This window comes from Oryza sativa, chromosome 8 (assembly GCF_034140825.1).
Source record: "Oryza sativa Japonica Group chromosome 8, ASM3414082v1".
NCBI classification, from domain to species: Eukaryota; Viridiplantae; Streptophyta; class Magnoliopsida; order Poales; family Poaceae; genus Oryza; species Oryza sativa.
The window spans coordinates 26076147-26095067 of NC_089042.1; the positions used below are offsets into that span (position 1 = coordinate 26076147).

The following is an 18921-nucleotide window of genomic DNA, read 5'->3' on the forward strand; positions in this document are numbered from 1 at the left end:
TTGTATGAAGAAGGACAGATGTGCGGCATGCTAAACTGACGCGTGGTGGACAAGAATGACCGGTCTGTGACTGGTCTGACGCCGGTCACGTCATCGGCAGACAAACCGTGCTCCCATGTTGTATTTGCTTCCGGCGAAGTGGAGGTAGGTATGACCCATCCCATCGGAGGGTCATTCGGAGCAGCCATTGTAAATCCTCACCCAAAAGAAGGGGAGGTAGAAGTGGTGCATGTGGTATCCCCTTGAGATATAAAAGGAGGACCTTACCCACCGAAGAAAGGGATCCGGGATCCGGGATCCGGGAGGAGGAGAACTTAGAGAATACCTGAGCTGATAGAGGAGAGAAAGAGAAAGAGGGGTTCTAGAGCCTGTACTCTCTTGCTTTCCAGTTCTCTGTAACCCCTTCACACACAGATCCACCAGAACACAGGAGTAGGGTATTACGCTTCTCAGCGGCCCGAACCTGTCTACATCGCCCGTGTCTCGTGCATTTTCTCTCTCGCGTACATTCCACAGATCGAGGGTGAAGAACCTCACTTAGCGCCCCCGGCCGAACCGGCAAAGGGGGGCCTGCGCGGTCTCCCGGTGAGGAGCCCCATGCTCCGTCACCATGCAAGTGTATCGAGAGAGAAGAGGAATGGCTTAACTCATGCACAATTGGTACGGGCTAATTTCAGTGAAATAGACCTAGCTAGTGAATAATCGGAAAATATTACAGAGAACGGAAGGTAATAGTGGGGCTTACTATGCATTCCCCGTTCACCAAATATGGAAGATACGATGCCAAAAATAGGAGGGACGACAAGCTATCTTTGACAGGTTTGAACGAAGAACATGGTTCCATTTTGCCTTGTACCGATTTGGTTTGCTACCTGTAGTGTTGTGTGCTTGTTGGTACAATTTTAAGTGCGATGGTTCGATTTATTTCATACACCGATGATGCCCTAATTAGTAGTGAGGCATAACAAATTTAAACTAAAATATACGACCTTCTGGACCGTAAAATCGCTCATATTGTACACGACATGAACATACTGTGCCCTGGCCTTTGTGCCACTAGCAAAAAAAAAAAAGAGAAATGAAATGAGTCAAATGCTAACGAAAAAAAAATCGAAAAAGACGTACATGAAGTACAGAATGCTAGTTCAGATTTAGTGTGTTAGGCATCATTTCTGTATACTTTACATAATGAGCTTTTTAACATATCATTTGATGCTGCTTAATTACAACCGATGCGCGCGCTAATGTGGGTTGATTTCCGAGTTAGTTGATGGCGACGCTGGCGAATTCGTCGCCGTCGATCGAGGAGTAGAAGGAGTGCTCGTCGTTGGCGTCCTCCTCCTTCCCCCCCTTGAGCTCCTCGATGCTCTCCACCGCCGTCTTGAGCTCCCACCGGCTGTCCACGGCGGCCTCGCAGCACGCCATCCCGATCTTGATCAGCTTCACCATCTCCCCCTTGCTCTCCTCGTCCTCCCACTTCCTGATCATGTCCGCGTCCACCACCTTCTCCAGCCACTCCCCCTCCGGCGTCGACGCCACCGCTCCGACGAGGTCGCCGTTCGCCGTCGCCGCCTCCGGCTGCGGCGGCGGGTCGTAGGACGGCGGCCGGCCGGTGAGGATCTCGAGGATGAGGATGCCGAGGCACCAGACGTCGCTCTTCTTGGAGGAGCGGCCGAACTGCCTCCGCTCCGGCGACTTGAAGGCCACCATGAGCTGCGCCGAGTGCGACTGGTTCATCACCGGGACCAGCGAGTAGTCGGTGAGCAGCGGTTCGAAGCGGTCGTTGAGGAGGATGTTGGACGACTTGAGGTGGCCGTGCGGCACCGTCAGCATCGGCAGCTCGTCGTACAGGTATTGGAGCGCTCGCGCCACCCCCTTCACCAGCTTCAGCCTCGCCGGCCAGTGCACCAGCTTCTTCACCCTCCGACCCTCACCTACAAATCCACACCCCCCCCCCCCCAAAAGAAAATTAGCTTCAATGATGAAAAATTATAGAAAAGTAAATGAAACAACTTAAAACAATAATTTACGAGTCAAAACTTTTATTATACCTAAGTTATCATTTGTTGGGGTTGAAAAATAGGTAAATTTGATCCATGCCATTACAAATTTACCGTATTAAAAATATTATTAATATTCTGAAACATGTTGTGGGGGCATTGAAATTTTCTAAAACTCGAATCATCCTCATGGCAGAAAATTTGACGGCGATGCCATGGTTTGAAAATTTAGAAAATTCTGGTGGCACGCAACAAGTTCCACGAATAATAATGTTATATTTCTAATACGGTAAATTTATAATGGCATTGATCCAATCTACCAAAAAAAACTAGGATAAAAGGAATACTCCAAAACAAACTTTAAAAATCAAGTTTGAAACCTGGAACTCTGATTGTGGCTTAAAATTAAAATTTAAACATTAAATTTGAGTGTGGATTATAATAAGCCAACAAGGAAGCTAATAAAAAGAAAGAAATGTGGTGTGTGTGGATTACCGTGGAGGAGGTGAGCAAGGCTCTTGTTGGGGACGTAGTCGTGGATGAGGAGCTTCTCCTCCTTGCGGTAGTAGTAGGAGATGAGCGGGAGGAGGTTGGGGTGGGAGAGGCGGCCGAGCCGCCGCATGTGCTCCTCGAAGTCCTCCTTCCCCACGCGGTTCATCTCCTTGAACCGCTTCACCACCACGGAGTGGCCGCCGGTGAGCGTAGCGCGGTAGCACACGCCGAGGTTGGCGGCGCCGAGCACCTCCGCCGACGCCTTCAGCAGGTCCTGCAGCTCGAAGAACCTCCCCCTGTCGTCGTCCCGCACGAACGTCAGCCGCCCTTGCTCCCCCGCCTTCCCGCCGCCGCCCCTCGCCGTGCTCCCGCTCACGCTGCTGCTTCGCGCGCCGCCTCCTCCGGTGGTGGCGGCTGCGGCGGTGGCGGCGGCGGCGGCGTGCGTGGGCTTGGTTGCTGGTGACGCGGGAGCTGATGGCAATGTGGGCTTGGTTGAAGCTGCAGGGCCGAAGTTCTGGGTGTTGTACTCTCGCCGCCTCTGGAGCTCGACCACCGCGAAGCCGATGATGGCCAGCGTGCCGAGGAACGCGGCGAGGACGCCGAACGACGTCGATCCCTTGGTGGGCTTCGTCGCGCCCTGCGTCCCCTCCTCGGCTGGCACTGTGCCCGTTGTGGTTGTCTCGGCGGCGGCCGTGGGAGACGGCGAGGTCCCGATCTTGCCGGATGTCGCCGCCGGCGGCGACGTCGTTGCCGCTGGGGATGGCGCCTCGCATTTCGCGTCGACTGGCGCGCCGCAGAGCTTCTTGTTGCCCTCGAACATCTGTGGATCGATTGATTTGAGGCTCGCCGGGATCTCCCCATCCAGCTCGTTGTTGGAGACGTCGAACACCTTGAGATCCTTCTGGGGGAAGTCGGGGATCTTGCCCGTGAACTTGTTGTCGTTGAGCTGGAGGTCGAGGAGCCTCGGCACGGCGGCGAGCGAGGCCGGGATGGCGCCGGTGAAGCCGTTCCGCGACAGGGACACCTTCTTGAGCCAGCCCATCCCGGCGAACGCGTCGGCGGGGATCTCGCCGGAGAACTTGTTCCCGGACAGGAAGATGGCGCGGAGCCCGCCGAGGCCCTTCACGTCGGGCATGGCGCCGGCGAACTCGTTGTCCATGAAGCTGAGCGTGCGGAGGCCGGTGAGGCTCTTGAGCGGGGCGAGGTCGAGCTCGCCGGACAGGCCCTCCTTCTCCAGCTGCAGGCCGAGCACGCTGCCCTTGCTGCACACCACGCCGGCCCACGCCGAGGTGCCGCCATCGCAGGGGCTCGTGCCGGCGGCCCAGGTGTCCAGCGCGCCGCCGCCGTCCACGATGCCGGCCTTGAGCTTGAGCAGCGCGTCGGCTTCCTCCGCCGGCGCCGCCGCCAGGAGGCGCGCGGCGTCGGCGAGGAGGCAGAGGCAGGAGGAGACGGCTAGCACGCGCAGGAGGCACGGCGCTCCGGCCATGTCCAGCCCGCCGGCGCCAGCGCCTCGACGACGGCGGGGCGGGGTGGTGGGGGTGGCGCACGTAGCTTTCTCCGGAGAGGAAAAGTAGGAGAGATCGCGGGGAAGAGAGCTGATTCAGGAGAGAGCTCTCTTCCGCGCGCGCGCGCGTTGGAGAGAGAGAGAGAGAGAGAGAGAGAGAGAGAGAGAGAGAGAGAGAGAGAGAGAGAGAGAGAGAGAGAGATGGGGCGTCGAGCTAGCTGGCCGCATGGCCATGGCCATGGCTGTGGCCGTTGCTGTTGCTGCCTAACTATAGCAAATTCAACCATCTCTCTCTCTCAGCTACGACTAACCTGGACTTACTACCTCAATTAGCAAATTCAACCTGTCAATTTCAGAATTGCCACATTACTAATCCAACCACATGATCTGAATCTTTTTTTTTACATTTATACACCAGAAGTTCAGAATGATACTCCCTCCGTTTTAGATTATAAGTCGTTTTGACTTTGGTTAAAATCAAACTAATTTAAATTTATAGATAAATATATTAATATTTACAACACCAAATTAGATCAATTAAATGATAATGGAACATATTTTCATAATATATTTATCTTGGATTAAAAATATTATTACTTTTTCTATACAAACTTGATCAAATTTGAAATAATTTGATTTTGACCGAAGTCAAACGACCTATAATATGAAACGGAGGGAGTAGACGATTATATGTACATCGTCCAATTGCTGAAACATACCACACTCATAAACATTTACTGACACATTGCATAATTGCGTTCTTGCAAACTGGTGAGGAAATTTTAACAATTAACACGAGCTAATAATTAATTAAGAGAGGACTTTGCTTAGAATCCATAGCACGAGAGTCATCTCGAAGGCGAAGATGGTGTGGAGCAATCCCCTGTCCAGCGTGAACCCGAACAGTGTGATCCCGCCGCTGTTGTGGCACAGGTACGTCACTGCAACGACAAAAAATGGCGCGAGCGAGTGAATTTAAATCTCAGAAAAAAAATGGCGCGAGTGGGGGTTCATCTGGTGTTACCGAGGGCGTGTCTGCTTCTGTAGGCGCACGCCGCCGTCGTCGTCGTCCCGAGCTCCGGTTGGTGCGGCGCGTCCACGTCGCTGGCCGACGAGCTGGGCGCCGCCGGCAATGGCGCCGACTTGGCGTGGTGCGCCACGGCCTCCATGCTCATGTGCCACTGGCTCGCGATGGACACGATCCTTTGCGCTCTGTGCGTGATCCTCGCCGCGCCGAAGAGGCACATGAAGAAGCCGCTGAGCTGCACCGACGAGCCGACCTGCGAGACGGCGAGGGTATAAGCATCGTGTCGTGATTGCTACGCCTGCGGCGGCGGCGGAGTGGCTGTGTGGTGTTACCAGGAGGTCGCCGGAGTTGGCGAAGCTCTTGCCGTCCTTGGAGGAGAGGGCGACGACGAGGGCGCCGAGCTGGCTGACGGTGATGGTGACGAGGCAGGAGAGGATGAATGCCCTGTAGCGGTGGCTGGTGGCGAGAAGCTGCGTGCGGATGCGGCGGTGCTCGGCGAAGATCTCGGCGGCGGCGGCGCGCGCCTCGACGTCGAACATGTGGTAGATCCCCTCGAAGCGGAGGATCTGGAGCTCGCACGTGAGGCGGAACAGCACGCACACCAGGAGGAACACGCCCGTGCGGTACACCCACGACGCCACCGTGGCCACCAGCGCCACCGCGCGCCACGGCACGCCGACGCCGGGGAGGGGGAGCGGCGGCTCGACGCGTACGGTGGCGAAGAAGAATACGGCCTTGTGCGCGGCCTCGACGCAGAGCGACGGGAGGAGCAGCGCGGCGAGGAGGCGGAACGCGCGGTCCAGCTCCCGCGCGTACCCGCGCCGCACGAACGCGGTGTCGTCGCGGAGCCCGCCGTCGAGGAACAGCAGCTGCCGGAGCCCGCCGCCGCGGCGGAAGAAGGACGCGAGCGCGGCGAACGAGATCGCCGCCAGCCCCGTCGCCGGGGCCTGCGCGACGCGGTTGAACGTGATCGCCGACGCGGACACGGGGGACGCCCCGGCGTCGGCGCGCAGCGAGAGCGACACGGCGGCGGGGACGGCGAGCGCCAGCGCGAGGAACGCCGCGTACGACGCGGCCCGCGCGGCGCGGGAGGAGTGGTCCAGCGCGCACCACTGCAGGAACACCCGGAAGCTGCGCAGCTCGTCGTGGATCACCGACTTGCTCCGCGCGTACGCCGGGTTCAGCAGCAGCGGCTGCGACGACGCCGCCGCCGACAACAACGACGACGACCACGGCGACATGGAAGACGTCTCCTCCTCCTCCGAATCCATTGCCATTGGAACAGTTGGATAATTCGGTTTGATTCGTATGCATCGAAATATATAGTCGTCGTGATCGAGTGAGCAGTGTGGGGGGTGTGCAAGTGTTCGACATGAGGGGAAAGGAGAGGAGGGAGGAGGAGATCTCGTGATCGTTCACAAGGGCGGCGACGACTGATGAATGCAGAAAAAGGCAAGGGGAAGAAGGCGACTAGCTACGCGTGCATATGCACGAACTGTTCGATGATCTTGATCGCCATGCATGCATTGTCCATGATGTTCTTCCTTTTCTTTTTCGTTGTCAAAGGTTGTCACCTGTTCAGCTCGATGCACACTCTTGGCTGAGCTATACTGAACTGAATAACTTGTTTTGTTTTTTCTTAAAAAAAAAGCTCGTTCCGGTCATAAATATTTAACTCCTGGAATGAGATTGTGATCAAAATTTCAAAATTCAGACCATCGAAATTTCTTTAAATGACTAATTTAAAAGCACAAAAAAGTGGCAACAATAGATTTACCTTGAAAAGTACTGTCATAATATCATAAACTTATACACATATACAGATTGGCAGAATTTTAAACGATTGATAAATCTTCTTCTAAGCTTCAAATATTTATAATCAGAGGGGGTAACTTTTCTTTTTTTGTGAGTAAAAAAATAAAATGAATAAGTATTATTAATGAACTTTGGAAATCCTAGATCAAATTCCAAAAGAATAAGTCCACTTCTGAGGGACTCAAAGTAGACTTATACGAATTCCAAACAGGCTTAGTAAGCCCATGGTGAGTTTACAGATGGGCCATAACCCGGAAGAGATTGCCAGCTCTGCTAGGTGAGGTGGAGGGCCCACCTAGTGGGCCCAATTGTTTTCGCGGGGGCATATACAGCGGAGGACGCGTCGTCGTGGAGAAGTGGAAATCAGTTTCCACTTTCTTCCAAAGCCGAAAAATCGAGAGAGAAAGAGCAAAACCCTAACCGCGGCGCTCCGCCCCCTTCCGCCGCCGGATTCCTCCTCCTCCTTCGTCCGCCTTCGCCGGCGCCGCCCTGCTCCGAAGGAGCCCAGGCCTTGTCGCCGCGTCGCTTGCCCCGCCGCCGGTTTCAGCAGCAGCCACCCCCACCACCATGTCTTCTCAGGTACACGGGTCTCTTTCCTCGCCTTGCTCTATTTGTCGCCGCGGATTGGTCGGGGGGCTCCGATTGCTGCCGCGGGAATCCACCCCCGTCGCCGCGGGATGGTGCGTGCGGGAGTGGGTGGGCGTAGAATTAGGTTAGGTTGGATTTGGACCTGTTGCTTGTCGATCAGCCATGGGATCTCGCCGCAAAAGCTCACGCTTGCGGTGTTTGTTTGTTTACAGGTCGACAACCGTAGCCAATCTGCTGGAAAGCGTGCCCGCACCGACGGTAGGTCGCTTCGCCGCGGCGATTAACCTGCGGCTTTCCTTTACTGTTTAAGCTGCATCTGAGGGGAATTTCATTTTTGGTATGGATGACGACTCACAGGTGGGCGGCGTGAGGACGACTGGGTTTGCCCCAGCTGCCAGAACGTCAACTTCGCCTTCCGCACCACCTGCAACATGCGCAATTGCAACCAATCCAGGCCCACCGACTATACGGTACATGTGATTGCCACCGATGCGCGCTCATGTGGTTGATTAGTTCCGCTCATCGTGATTTTTGCATTTACCTAGTCGTGCTGTTGCCTCCTCTCCAGAAGGATATGCAGAAACCTATGCAGACACCGCCGCCCCATTTCCCCATGTCAGGGGGATACATGAGCCCAGGGACGCCGCCATCCATGTACCTCGGGGGTGGTGCTCCCCCTTATGGCACCTCCCTCTATGGCGGACCTGCTTTACCACGTTATGGTATTGCTCAGTTCCCTGGGGGTTCTGGATATCCATATGGCTATGGTGGCCGCCTGCCAATGGGGAGCCCCTATGGGCCGCCGATGCATATGGCAGGGCCTCCATATTCTGCTGGATCCATGATGGGACCAGGTAGGGGTGCTACAACAATATAGACTCTACTAACTGCTGAGTACTTGATTTACTAGATACAATGGGCAAAATTTTTGAGACCATTTATGTCCTTTTATGCAAACCTTAGTGTGGCCAGAATGAGATTTTACAGGAAATATCCTTTTGCCTGACATTTATTTTCTATAGCTACAGGATAGAAATGCTAGTATGCGAAGTATGTTTCTTTGGGAACTAATTTACTCTTCTACGCTCTAGCATGTAAACTTTTATAGGCAAATTAGTTATTACCATATATTTTTTTTGGGTGGTTGTTGCAGTTTATGAATTAAATGCATACGAGATAAAAATTAAAAAGTTACCAACTCTTTGTGAATATGTGTCCTGACTCGTGTGAGACTATTCCTCACATTTTTTCTCTTATCCATTTTCCTGTCCTCAAAATAGGTGGAATGTATGGGATGCCCATGGACAGATATAGCTTGGGCTTACCTGCTGGTCCTGGTCCAATGGTAAACTTTTCTGGATTATTAGTATTTGCTCATGCATATTAGCATGATTCAATTGTTTTTCCCTTGCATAACAAACTATTGTGGGATGTTGTCAGTGGTCACTCTGTGCTCTGTGGGTCTAACTGTCGAAGGGCTTCCTTTAAGTGTCCTTTGATATTATAGTGTGATAAATCACGATAGGAAATGTTTCAACTCTCATTTATACAATTCTTTGATGAAGGGCGCGAGGGCTGGTTCATATTCCGAGGAAGGATCCCAGAAGAAGCCTGCAGGTATATATTTTCAAATGAATTTTGACTGTTCATTGATTTTGTTGTCCATTGGTTTATTTTTCTTATGAACTTTATTTTAGGAGCTGGGCGTGATAATGATTGGAAATGCCCTAATTGCAACAACATTAACTTTGCATTCCGGACAGTCTGTAACATGAGAAAGTGCAATACACCAAGACCTGAAAACCAGGTACAATTCTCCACTTCTTGTACTTGTGCAAGTTCCCACCTATTGTATTACTACTACTAAATTATGAAATATCTTTCTTTCTATAAATCTAAAATTGGTCAAAGTTTATGTGCAAATTCTGATAATGAATAAATATTTTTGATTTGCTTACTAAAAGGTGTACTGCAATATACTAACATCGTAATCATGCTTAAAGTTGACCTTGTTGCCACAAGATTAGCAATGTGACAGCCGTTTATATTCGATGCTATAGTAACTGGTCTGAACTGTTCATTAAAACCTCATGCCATGCAATTCAACACAATTTGCTTGTGCCATGTATTAAGTTGCCCATTGTTTGGGCACCAGGACCTAAGGTATTAAGTTGCCCATTTCGTGTGAACTGTCATTGTTTTCTCCTCAAAACAAGATGTACTAAATTTCTCTCCATTTGGCAAATCTGGAACCTATACTTAGCAATACATCGTCCACTCAGCCTTAGCCATTAATCAAGTCACAGCTGACATGCAGTAACAAACCGGCGATTTTCAGTACTGCTATATTAACTGTGTTCTGGGAAGTCTGTAGCGTGTCAAAGTATTCTAAAATAGTTTGAGCTGTTCTCTTCGTAATTTCACTTTCATCTATCTTCTGAAATTGTTCCTCATGCTTTGACTTCTCTTGTTTTTCCTAGAGTTAAACCATCATGCTTACTTTGCTGATAGCTTGTGTGTCAACTCTTATGCAGGGGTCCAAACCTGATGGTGCAAGAGGTCCAAGTAAGTTTAACACTAACTATGCATACATGCGGTGCCTTGTTTGTAAAATTTTTTAGTGTACCTTTAGTACCTCGAAACCAGTAAAATTCTGAGATCAATGCCATCTTATTTCCACATTGCATAAGTTATGCGTGTCACTTAGCACTAGTTCTTGTAATGGCTTTGTCCTTTTTAATTCTATATAATCTTTACATCTAATATTTCATGGCAGAACCAAAGATGCCAGAAGGTAGTTGGAAGTGCGAGAAGTGCAATAACATAAACTATCCATTCCGCACAAAATGTAACCGTCCAAGTTGCGAGGCTGAAAAGCCATTTCAGACAAACAATGCTAATGAGTCATCTGCTGATCAGGACAATCAGGTGCATAATTAGAACCTCCAGTATGATCATCATTATATGCCATGCCTTTCTTTAGAACAATTCAATATAAATTGCATATCTTATGTTTTCTATCAACAGTTTCGTTTATTTGCTTGTCTTCATCATCTCTTGTGCATGGCTTGATATATCATGTCCTTACTGTTACAGTGAGTCCTAGAACAGTTATGAGGGTCAAGAAGGTCCAGCGTCGTCGTCAAGGTTCAGTCTGAATGTCTGGGGTCTATCTGTGTCAGTAGTCGCTGCTGTATCCCCTTGAGACCTTAGTTGAGTCGTCGTCCTAATGGTAAACGTTTTGGAGTGGCAACTGGAGTCATGGATTTCTTTATTGCTACAGATTTTGGTTAAGAACATCCCTTGTGAATTTGTCATATACTTCTGAAGCTTGGTTGCTTTGTCTTGGTTACTGGTACTCTGGGAAAATGGCAATTTATGATATAAATTTCAATTAGCTATCTGTGTCTTAGATTGCTACCTGTGTGCTATGAAGTACTATTAGACTGTTCATTGCGGTCTCAGTTTTGTCAATTGTGTTTGTGGTCTTTGTTTCAACGTAAGGGTTTGGTATCTCAGATAAGTTGGTTCTTGCTGATGCCTATATCTTTTTTACCCGTTTTAAAAATTTTCGAGAGGATCTTGGAAGGTAGATTCTCAGTTTCTCACTATATGTTTGCGTGGCATCCTCTTCACAAGTTTCTCTCCACATTTTCTTTTTGTACTGAAAATTGATTTGGAGAGCCTCTCTGGTGCTATTGTTTGAAGTAGCAATTGGGTCTAAGAAACAAGTTAGCTCGGTACCATGGAATTGATACCTCTGTGTCAGTATATCACTATTTCATCAACGGTATCAGCCTTTGGAATAAATAAAAAATGAACTTGATCTAGGTTTCTGCCACAAAATTTTTATATGTTTGTAAAAAGAGGATAACACCCTTCTGTCCTCCCACAATGTTGGTATATTGGTTAGGAGACCTATAAAACCATTGTCTGAGGTTAATCAGGTTCATTTGAACCATGGACCTTAGCTTAGTTTCCATCGTTGTCAATGGATTGACTCCTACAGCCAATGTAGAAATTAATTGAAAAACTATGATTATCCCAGTGCTCAGAAGTTCTATAAGTCCCTATTGTTTGCTTTTACATGTGTACGGCAAATAGGCATGCATGTTACTTTCTGCCAGACTCGTAGAGCTCATGGAATCCTGTTATATGTTATCATGTTATCTGTAGCTTAGCATTTTCAAGTTACCCCATTCTGATGTGCTTGATTCAAAGAGAGGGCCCTTGATGAAACAATGAATCCATGTGCATCATCACATTGTGGAGTGGTAGACTGGGTACCATTGCATGCTTGGTTCGACTCTGACTACTCGACTGACTGGATGTCATTAAAATTAGTTGTTGTCATGTAATATTGTGAAGCTTTTATCAAAGCTGCAACTTTCACATGACTTTCAAGACAATAATGAGCAAACAAAGGTGGATCCTCCCGGTGGCCCTGCTGGAGTACCGACAAGTTCGCACGCCCTGCGAATGGCAGCTCTCAGTGAGTTGCAGAACAGTGTTAAGAGCTGATACCCTTTTCATTTTCCAAACAAGGTGAGAACTTTGATCCATGTGGATGTGCTTCTATCAGGAGCAGCTGACAGTATTGCATGCAGTGATCTTGCTAAGGAAGTTGGAGATGGGAAACATCGTGTGATGGCCAGCCTTGATGTAAGAATGCAAATCAGTCTTACTCCGTACCATATCTGTGTGGAGTGTGCACACCGGAAGCATAGTCATTTTTTGAATGGTCGATTGCTTCTTCCACAGTAAAGTCTATAATACCAGTGTGCAGGTGTTTTTTTCCCTTTCTTTCAGTGTGAAGGTGTTTTTTTACCCCTTTCTTTCGTTCATTCATTCTTTTTCTTTTTCCTTGTTGAGACGGTATCCTGGAGCACTTTGTAATACTCTAATGTGCTTCGGAAAGTAGAATATAAGTTGTGCTTATGGGCGGGCCAAAATGCTTTGGCCGTTAGTTGCATGACAGCCTTTCCAACATGCTGCTGCCTAGCCGTAGTTCTCCCAAAAATGAAACCATCTTGAGATCCGTTTGCGGTTGAACTGAAATTAGACGGTATCTCTGGTTTCAACATCATCCTTTAAACCCTGGATGAAAGATTTGCAATATTCCTGCGGAAATCTCAACGTTCTTGCCTATTTGTTTGCGGTTTCGAGTTTCGAGTATACGTAGAAACGGAAGCCGGAACATGCACCACGCTACTCTTCAACTCTATCAAGTTCATCTGAAAGTTTACGCGGCATGCCGCCATGTTCTTCGTGACGAGGACTCAGCGGCCAACGCAAATCAGTATTCAGGTGCTTAGGTAAAGCTTTTTTATCTTTGGGTGCTTCTTGCACCGATCGATGAGATGTGCTAAGAACCACATATATTTGATGGCATTTTGCGGTACTATGTTTAGTATGAACATCCATCTTTCACCAACCGATTGATTTATAAGGAGTAATAGTTTGCAACCAACAACATCAGTAGTAGGGAGGCCAAAGGTGTTGTCATGCAGGAAAGGGAGGCGGTGGAGCGGCGCTCAACAATACACATGGTGCAGCAATGCGTCATGTTGCACTCGTGCAATGGACACGCACTAAAAATGTTTCTTATGGCTAGTCAAAATTCTCCAGGAAAATACATTTCAACCATAATAGAAAGGTCCTAAATGCCACAACCAAAACAAGGAGTCAATGCATGTAGATTCAAAAGAAAAGGACGATAAATTTCATGGCCAAAGTAGGAATACTTGTTATAACATTAACAATATATTTCAATTAGCTACGATGACAGTGGATTAAATTATAAAAAATAAATCTACAATTTCGTTAGAACCCTCTTATTACTGACACACGAGGCCCACGAGTCATACATAACCTACTTGCAATGTGACACTTCTCATCATTTCGCTTCCATCTAGTAGAGTTTGTATGGCATATAAGCCAGGTGTTTAAGTGACAAGAGGGTCTGGAGAGTTACAGTTTTATGATAATTTTATTTTGTATTATCGTAGCTATCTAAAATATGTCATTTATATTGCAGCAAGTTGATAGTTTAATCATTAAATATGTAGTAATCTGAAATTTTCCCAATAAATAAATAAATAAAGGGGCCCTGTACCTAACATTGCACATGTGGAGATATAACATAGGCAAACCCATAAAATTGCATAATAGATGGATGCTCATTAAATACCCTAAGAAAAAAGAATAGGTAATAACTAATAATATCCTCAAGATGATATACATGTCCAGAAGATACATTGATAGAGTATGAAGTAACCAATCTTCAAGATATTTAGTATTGTGATGGAAGCGATACCCTTCCTCCAGGTACGCCTGCATGTTATATAGGCTAGGAATAACCCCTAGCGTGGTACATACAAAGGATGAGAGATCTTATCCTATCTCTCTGTTAGTTACAACAAACTGAAGATAAGAACCAATCTATCTAGCTAACTATTCTTATCATCTAACACTCCCCCTCAATCTCAACTCTCCAAGATTGAGATTGTTACAGAACAATTGTAATTGTCTCACAGGAAGAGGCTTTGTAAATCCATCAGCAATTTGATCTTGTGACGGAACAAACCGAATTTCCAACATTTTCTGCGCCACCTGTTCTCTGACAAAATGGTAATCCACTTCTATGTGTTTTGTTCTAGCATGAAACACAGGATTTGCTGACAAATAGGTAGCTCCAATATTATCACACCATAATTGAGAAGGTCCTGGATGCAACAAACCAATCTCTTCTAGCAATTTACGAACCCACATTACCTCAGCAGTTGCATTAGCCAAGGCTTTATATTCGGCTTCAGTACTAGAGCGTGATACAGAAGCTTGCTTCCTGGCACTCCAGGATATCAAATTTGATCCCAGAAATACTGCAAAACCTCCAGTAGATCTCCTGTCATCTAGACATCCTGCCCAGTCTGCATCAGAGAAAGCACTAACAATATAAGAAAAGGATTTGTCAATCTTTAATCCTAGACCAAGAGTACCTTGCAGATATCTAAGTATTCTCTTTACTGCTGCCCAATGTACAATAGTAGGATTCTGTAAGAACTGACACACTTTATTAACTGAGAAAGATATGTCTGGTCTTGTAAGAGTTAAGTACTGTAGAGCCCCAACGATACTCCTGTACTGACTGGCATCATTTGCACCCAAAAATTCACCATCATTTAACCACAGTTTTTCAGACACACAGAGAGGAGTACTCACAGGCTTACAATTACTCATTCCAGTTCTCTTAATAATATCACCTGCATACCTTTCCTGTGTCAACAGCAGACCTTTCTCAGTTTTCTTTACTTCAATTCCCAGAAAGTAGTGCAGATCCCCAAGATCTTTCAGAGCAAAATCTTTCTCAAGTTCCTTGAGTAAAACTGTAACTGCTTGACCAGAAGAGCTAGCAACTATAATATCATCAACATATACAAGCAGAAACATAACAAGTCCCTTCTTATTATAGAAGAACAAAGATGTATCAGCCTTAGATGAAACAAAACCAAGTTCTTGTAGCCTTTTACTCAACCTGGAGTACCAAGCTCTAGGTGCCTGTTTTAAGCCATACAGAGCCTTATCCAACTTACAGAGATAGTGTGGCATCTTTTTCTCCTCGTATCTTGGTGGCTGCCTCATGTACACATCTTCTTCAAGATAGCCATGCAAGAAGGCATTCTGTACATCAAGCTGTCGAAGACTCCATCCCTGTGACACAGCCAGTGACAGAACAAGTCTAATAGTAGCAGCCTTAACTACAGGACTGAAGGTATCCTCATAAGCAATACCATAACGTTGTTTAAAACCCTTTGCTACTAACCTAGCTTTATATCTATCTATAGTTCCATCTGCCTTTCTTTTAATCTTATAGACCCACTTACAATCTATTACATTCACCCCCTGCTTTGGTGGAACTAGGTGCCAGGTTTTATTTCTCACTAAAGCAGCAAACTCGCTATCCATAGCTGACTTCCAATTAGTATTACTTAAAGCCTCTTGGAGATTACCTGGTTCTCCTGTATGTGTGAGTCCTGCATACCTTACTGTGCCATCTGTGTACTTCTTTGGTTTGTGGATACCACGCTGTGCTCTGGTCACTGGTCGAGTCGGCTGAGCGGCAAACTGAGCACTATCATCATCATGCGATGTGGAAGAAGCAGGAGCTGATGCAGACGTGTCTTGATCCTCCTGCGACGTGTCTTGATCCTCCTGCGATGGCCCACGTGAACCCGGTCCCACAATGTCTCCCGACAGAGACGAGGCTGCCGCGTGTGACGACGCGATTGGCGCGGTTGCCGCGTGTGGCGCGGCCGAGGGACTCGCTGCGTGTCGCGGCGTGACCGGTTCTGCAGATCGAGATGACGCCGAGTTCTCCTGGTCCGCCTGGTTCTCCGTGCCATGCATGGTACTGTGCGTCAGAGAGTCATGATGGCCGCCGGTAGGTTGCCCGCCGGAACTCTGCATGAAATCATGCCCGTGCTGCGCCCCTGATTTTGCTCCATTGCCTGCACTGCTGCCTGCACTATTCTCAATAATTGGATTAGCAGGATTAGAATCATCAATCAGCGGTTGATCATGCATCTGTACACCCCCGTGATCAAGCAGCGGAAGAAGATGCGCCGGGAGGAGATTGATCTCAGCCCGGAGGCGAGCACCGGCGTTGGGATGAAGTTTTTCAAAGGGATAGATTTGCTCGTCAAAGACAACATCACGGGAAATATACACACGCCCTGTAGAGATGTCTAGGCACTTAAAACCTTTGTGAAGCGTGCTATAACCCAGAAAAGCACACTGTTTAGAACGGAAAGCTAATTTGCGGGCGTTGTAGGGACGCAGATTCGGCCAGCAGGCACAGCCGAAGGTGCGAAGCAGAGAATAATCTGGGGGCAGGTTAAACAGACGTTGTAGAGGGGTCTCAAAGTTTATCACTTTGGTTGGGGTCCTGTTTATGAGGTAAGCAGCGGTGGTGAAGGCCTCATCCCAGAATTTGAGAGGCATGGAGGCATGAGCTAACAACGAGAGCCCGACCTCAACGATGTGACGGTGTTTGCGCTCGGCAGAACCGTTCTGCTGATGCGCATAGGGACAGGCAACGTAGTGTTCAATCCCAATGCGCTGAAAGAAGGAATTAAGACGTTGGTATTCCCCGCCCCAATCCGTCTGCACAGCTTTGATTTTTCTATTCGTCAAGCGTTCAACAAGGTTTTGAAAATCCTGAAACTTGGCAAAAACCTCAGATTTGTGTTTAAGGAGATAGATCCAAGTGAATTTGCTAAAGTCATCGATGAAACTAACATAATAAACTTTATTGCCAACAGAGTTTATAGCAGGACCCCATACATCGGAAAACACAAGTTGCAAAGGTTCAATAGAAACACTACTGGACTTAGGGTAGGGTAGCTGATGGCTCTTGCCTTTCTGGCAAGCATCACACACAAACTCTTGACTAGAATCCCTAACAACTGGGAGATTATTTTGGCTAATGACGCGATTGACAACAGAAAAAGAAGGGTGCCCTAATCTACTGTGCCACCGGAAAAGAGAGGGCTTGACAACACCAAAAGCCTGCTTGTTGGAGATGGTTTGGAGCTTGTCTGTTGGCAGAGGATAGAGGCCGGATCTACACCTGCCTCGAAGGAGTGGCATCCTCGTTACCTGATCCTTAACCAAAAAGAAGAAAGGATGAAGTTCAACAAATGTTTTATTGTCACGAGTAAAGCGATGGGCAGAAACAAGGCTTTTGCATGCATCAGGAACATGGAGGACGTTTTTCAACGTTAGATCACGAGTAGGGGTACGAATTGCAGTATGACCAACATGATCGATATTCATACCTGCGCCACTAGCATTGTGGACTTGATCATTGCCGGTGTATTTGTCCTTCACCATGAGCTTCTCCATCTCTCCAGTGATGTGGTCGGTGGCGCCGCTGTCGATGTACCAGTTCGTGTCGATGCCGTAGGAGTTCACTGCAGCAGTGTTGGCGTTCTTCTCTTCACCGGTGAAAGAGGGATCAAACCTCTTCCAGCACTTGGCGACGATGTGGCCGATCTTGCCGCAGAGTTGGCACGTCGGCTTGGGCTTGCCGTCATTACGACCGCGCCCGAAGCTGCCGCCACGTCCAGGGTTGCCGCCGCCGCGCCCTCTGCCATCACGACCGCCTCCGCCTCGTCCTCCTCGCGACGCGGTGTTGGCAGAAGGATTGGCCGCGTTCTGGAGAAGTTCCAGCCGCGACTCAAAGCCAACCAGGAGCGCATAGACATCGCTCACAGAGATTGGACCGGTGCGTCCCGTGACTGACGAGACCACCGAGTTGTAGTCGAAATCCAGCCCGGCAAGAATGTAGGAGATGAGCTCCTCATCATCAACTGGTTTTCCTGCAGAAGCCATGTCATCCGCAAGAGATTTCATCTTACCGACATACTCCGCCATGCTCCGGTTTCCTTTCACGGTGGTGGAGAGCGCCATGCGAGTGTTGAGGATGCGGGCGCGAGATTGAGATGCGAAGAGGCTCTCAATTGCCTCCATCTGCCGCCGTTGTGAGTGTTGCCACCTGAGTGAGCACCTCACGCGACAGAGACGACAGCAGGTAGCTGAGAACCTGCTGTTCCTGCGCCTTCCATTGCACCAGCGCCGGATTTGCCACCTTCTCGGTGGTCTTGCCATCGTCCTTGGTGATGATGATCGTTGCAGCCGGTGCCTGATTGCTCCCGTCGAGGAAGCCGGCCATCTGTGCGCCGCGCAGCGCGGCAAGAACTTGCGCCTTCCACAGCACGAAGTTGCTCTTGGTGAGCTTCTCAGAAACTGTCTGCCCATTGAGAGCAGATGGGTTGGAGGAAGAAGACGCCATTTGCGTCGGGAGTTGGGAGATTAGATTGAAAGATTGATTGGTGGAGGGTGGAAGGCTCTGATACCATGTGATGGAAGCGATACCCTTCCTCCAGGTACGCCTGCATGTTATATAGGCTAGGAATAACCCCTAGCGTGGTACATACAAAGGATGAGAGATCTTATCCTATCTCTCTGTTAGTTACAACAAACTGAAGATAAGAACCAATCTATCTAGCTAACTATTCTTATCATCTAACAAGTATGATGATAAACCAACGATAATAATGGAAATCGATATACATACTCTGGTACAAGAGTCAAACTGCGCCGATCGATGGGAGTGACGCGGTAGTAGGCGTCAATACGGAGCGTTGGGGTTATACGTACGTGTATACTACATATCTGCAAGCACATAATTAATCCTCATATCTTCAAACGCGAGCAAAGACAGTACTACTCCCTTCATCCGATTCGATATTCTTAATTTTTTGGAGAACGACATAATTTTTGAAGTATATCTTTAACTATATTGTCTATTATGACATATACAATAAATAAATACAAATAAGTATTTACTCTAATAGTAAAGACTAAGAGGGACTATATATATGTTATTCTAGTGCTTTCAGTCGAAATTTTAAAAGTTTGAATACAACCTTATT

At 48.1% G+C, this 18921-nt stretch overlaps 3 protein-coding genes and 1 non-coding gene across 10 annotated transcripts; 1 reads left to right on the top strand and 3 right to left on the bottom strand.

Moving 5' to 3' along the window:
• Nucleotides 1–1131: 1131 nt before the first annotated feature.
• On the bottom strand, nucleotides 1132–4224 carry LOC4346070 (pollen receptor-like kinase 4). The gene is made up of 2 exons (XM_015794736.3): nucleotides 2496–4224; nucleotides 1132–1934 (listed from the first exon to the last, which is right to left on the bottom strand). The coding sequence occupies exons 1-2, from the start codon at nucleotides 3976–3978 to the stop codon at nucleotides 1264–1266; spliced, it is 2154 nt and encodes a 717-aa protein (XP_015650222.1). The 5' UTR covers nucleotides 3979–4224; the 3' UTR covers nucleotides 1132–1263.
• Nucleotides 4225–4553: 329 nt separating this feature from the next.
• LOC4346071 (uncharacterized) lies at nucleotides 4554–6340 on the bottom strand. Its single transcript, XM_015794737.3, has 3 exons — nucleotides 5356–6340; nucleotides 5021–5276; nucleotides 4554–4937 (listed from the first exon to the last, which is right to left on the bottom strand). Exons 1-3 carry the CDS (start codon nucleotides 6298–6300, stop codon nucleotides 4807–4809), a joined length of 1332 nt encoding a protein of 443 aa, XP_015650223.1. The 5' UTR covers nucleotides 6301–6340; the 3' UTR covers nucleotides 4554–4806.
• An 856-nt stretch (nucleotides 6341–7196) lies between these two features.
• Nucleotides 7197–12398, top strand: LOC4346072 (ranBP2-type zinc finger protein At1g67325). Of its 7 annotated transcripts, none has more exons than XR_010734353.1 (11): nucleotides 7197–7417; nucleotides 7639–7684; nucleotides 7784–7896; nucleotides 7998–8280; nucleotides 8707–8771; nucleotides 8992–9043; nucleotides 9124–9233; nucleotides 9961–9991; nucleotides 10203–10354; nucleotides 10523–11971; nucleotides 12034–12398. XR_010734353.1 is itself a non-coding variant. In XM_015794739.3 (11 exons), exons 1-10 carry the CDS (start codon nucleotides 7406–7408, stop codon nucleotides 11945–11947), a joined length of 1044 nt encoding a protein of 347 aa, XP_015650225.1. In that variant the 5' UTR covers nucleotides 7197–7405; the 3' UTR covers nucleotides 11948–11971; nucleotides 12034–12398. The 7 variants fall into 7 exon arrangements, 6 of the variants coding, with proteins under 6 accessions (XP_015650225.1, XP_066159428.1, XP_015650227.1 ...); XM_015794739.3 differs by having other exon boundaries at nucleotides 7995–8280; nucleotides 11771–11971; XM_066303331.1 differs by having other exon boundaries at nucleotides 11771–11971.
• A 5263-nt stretch (nucleotides 12399–17661) lies between these two features.
• On the bottom strand, nucleotides 17662–17800 carry LOC112936280 (small nucleolar RNA Z247). The gene has a single exon (XR_003238407.1). It is a non-coding gene; the product is annotated as a small nucleolar RNA Z247 (small nucleolar RNA).
• Between the last annotated feature and the right edge of the window lie 1121 nt (nucleotides 17801–18921).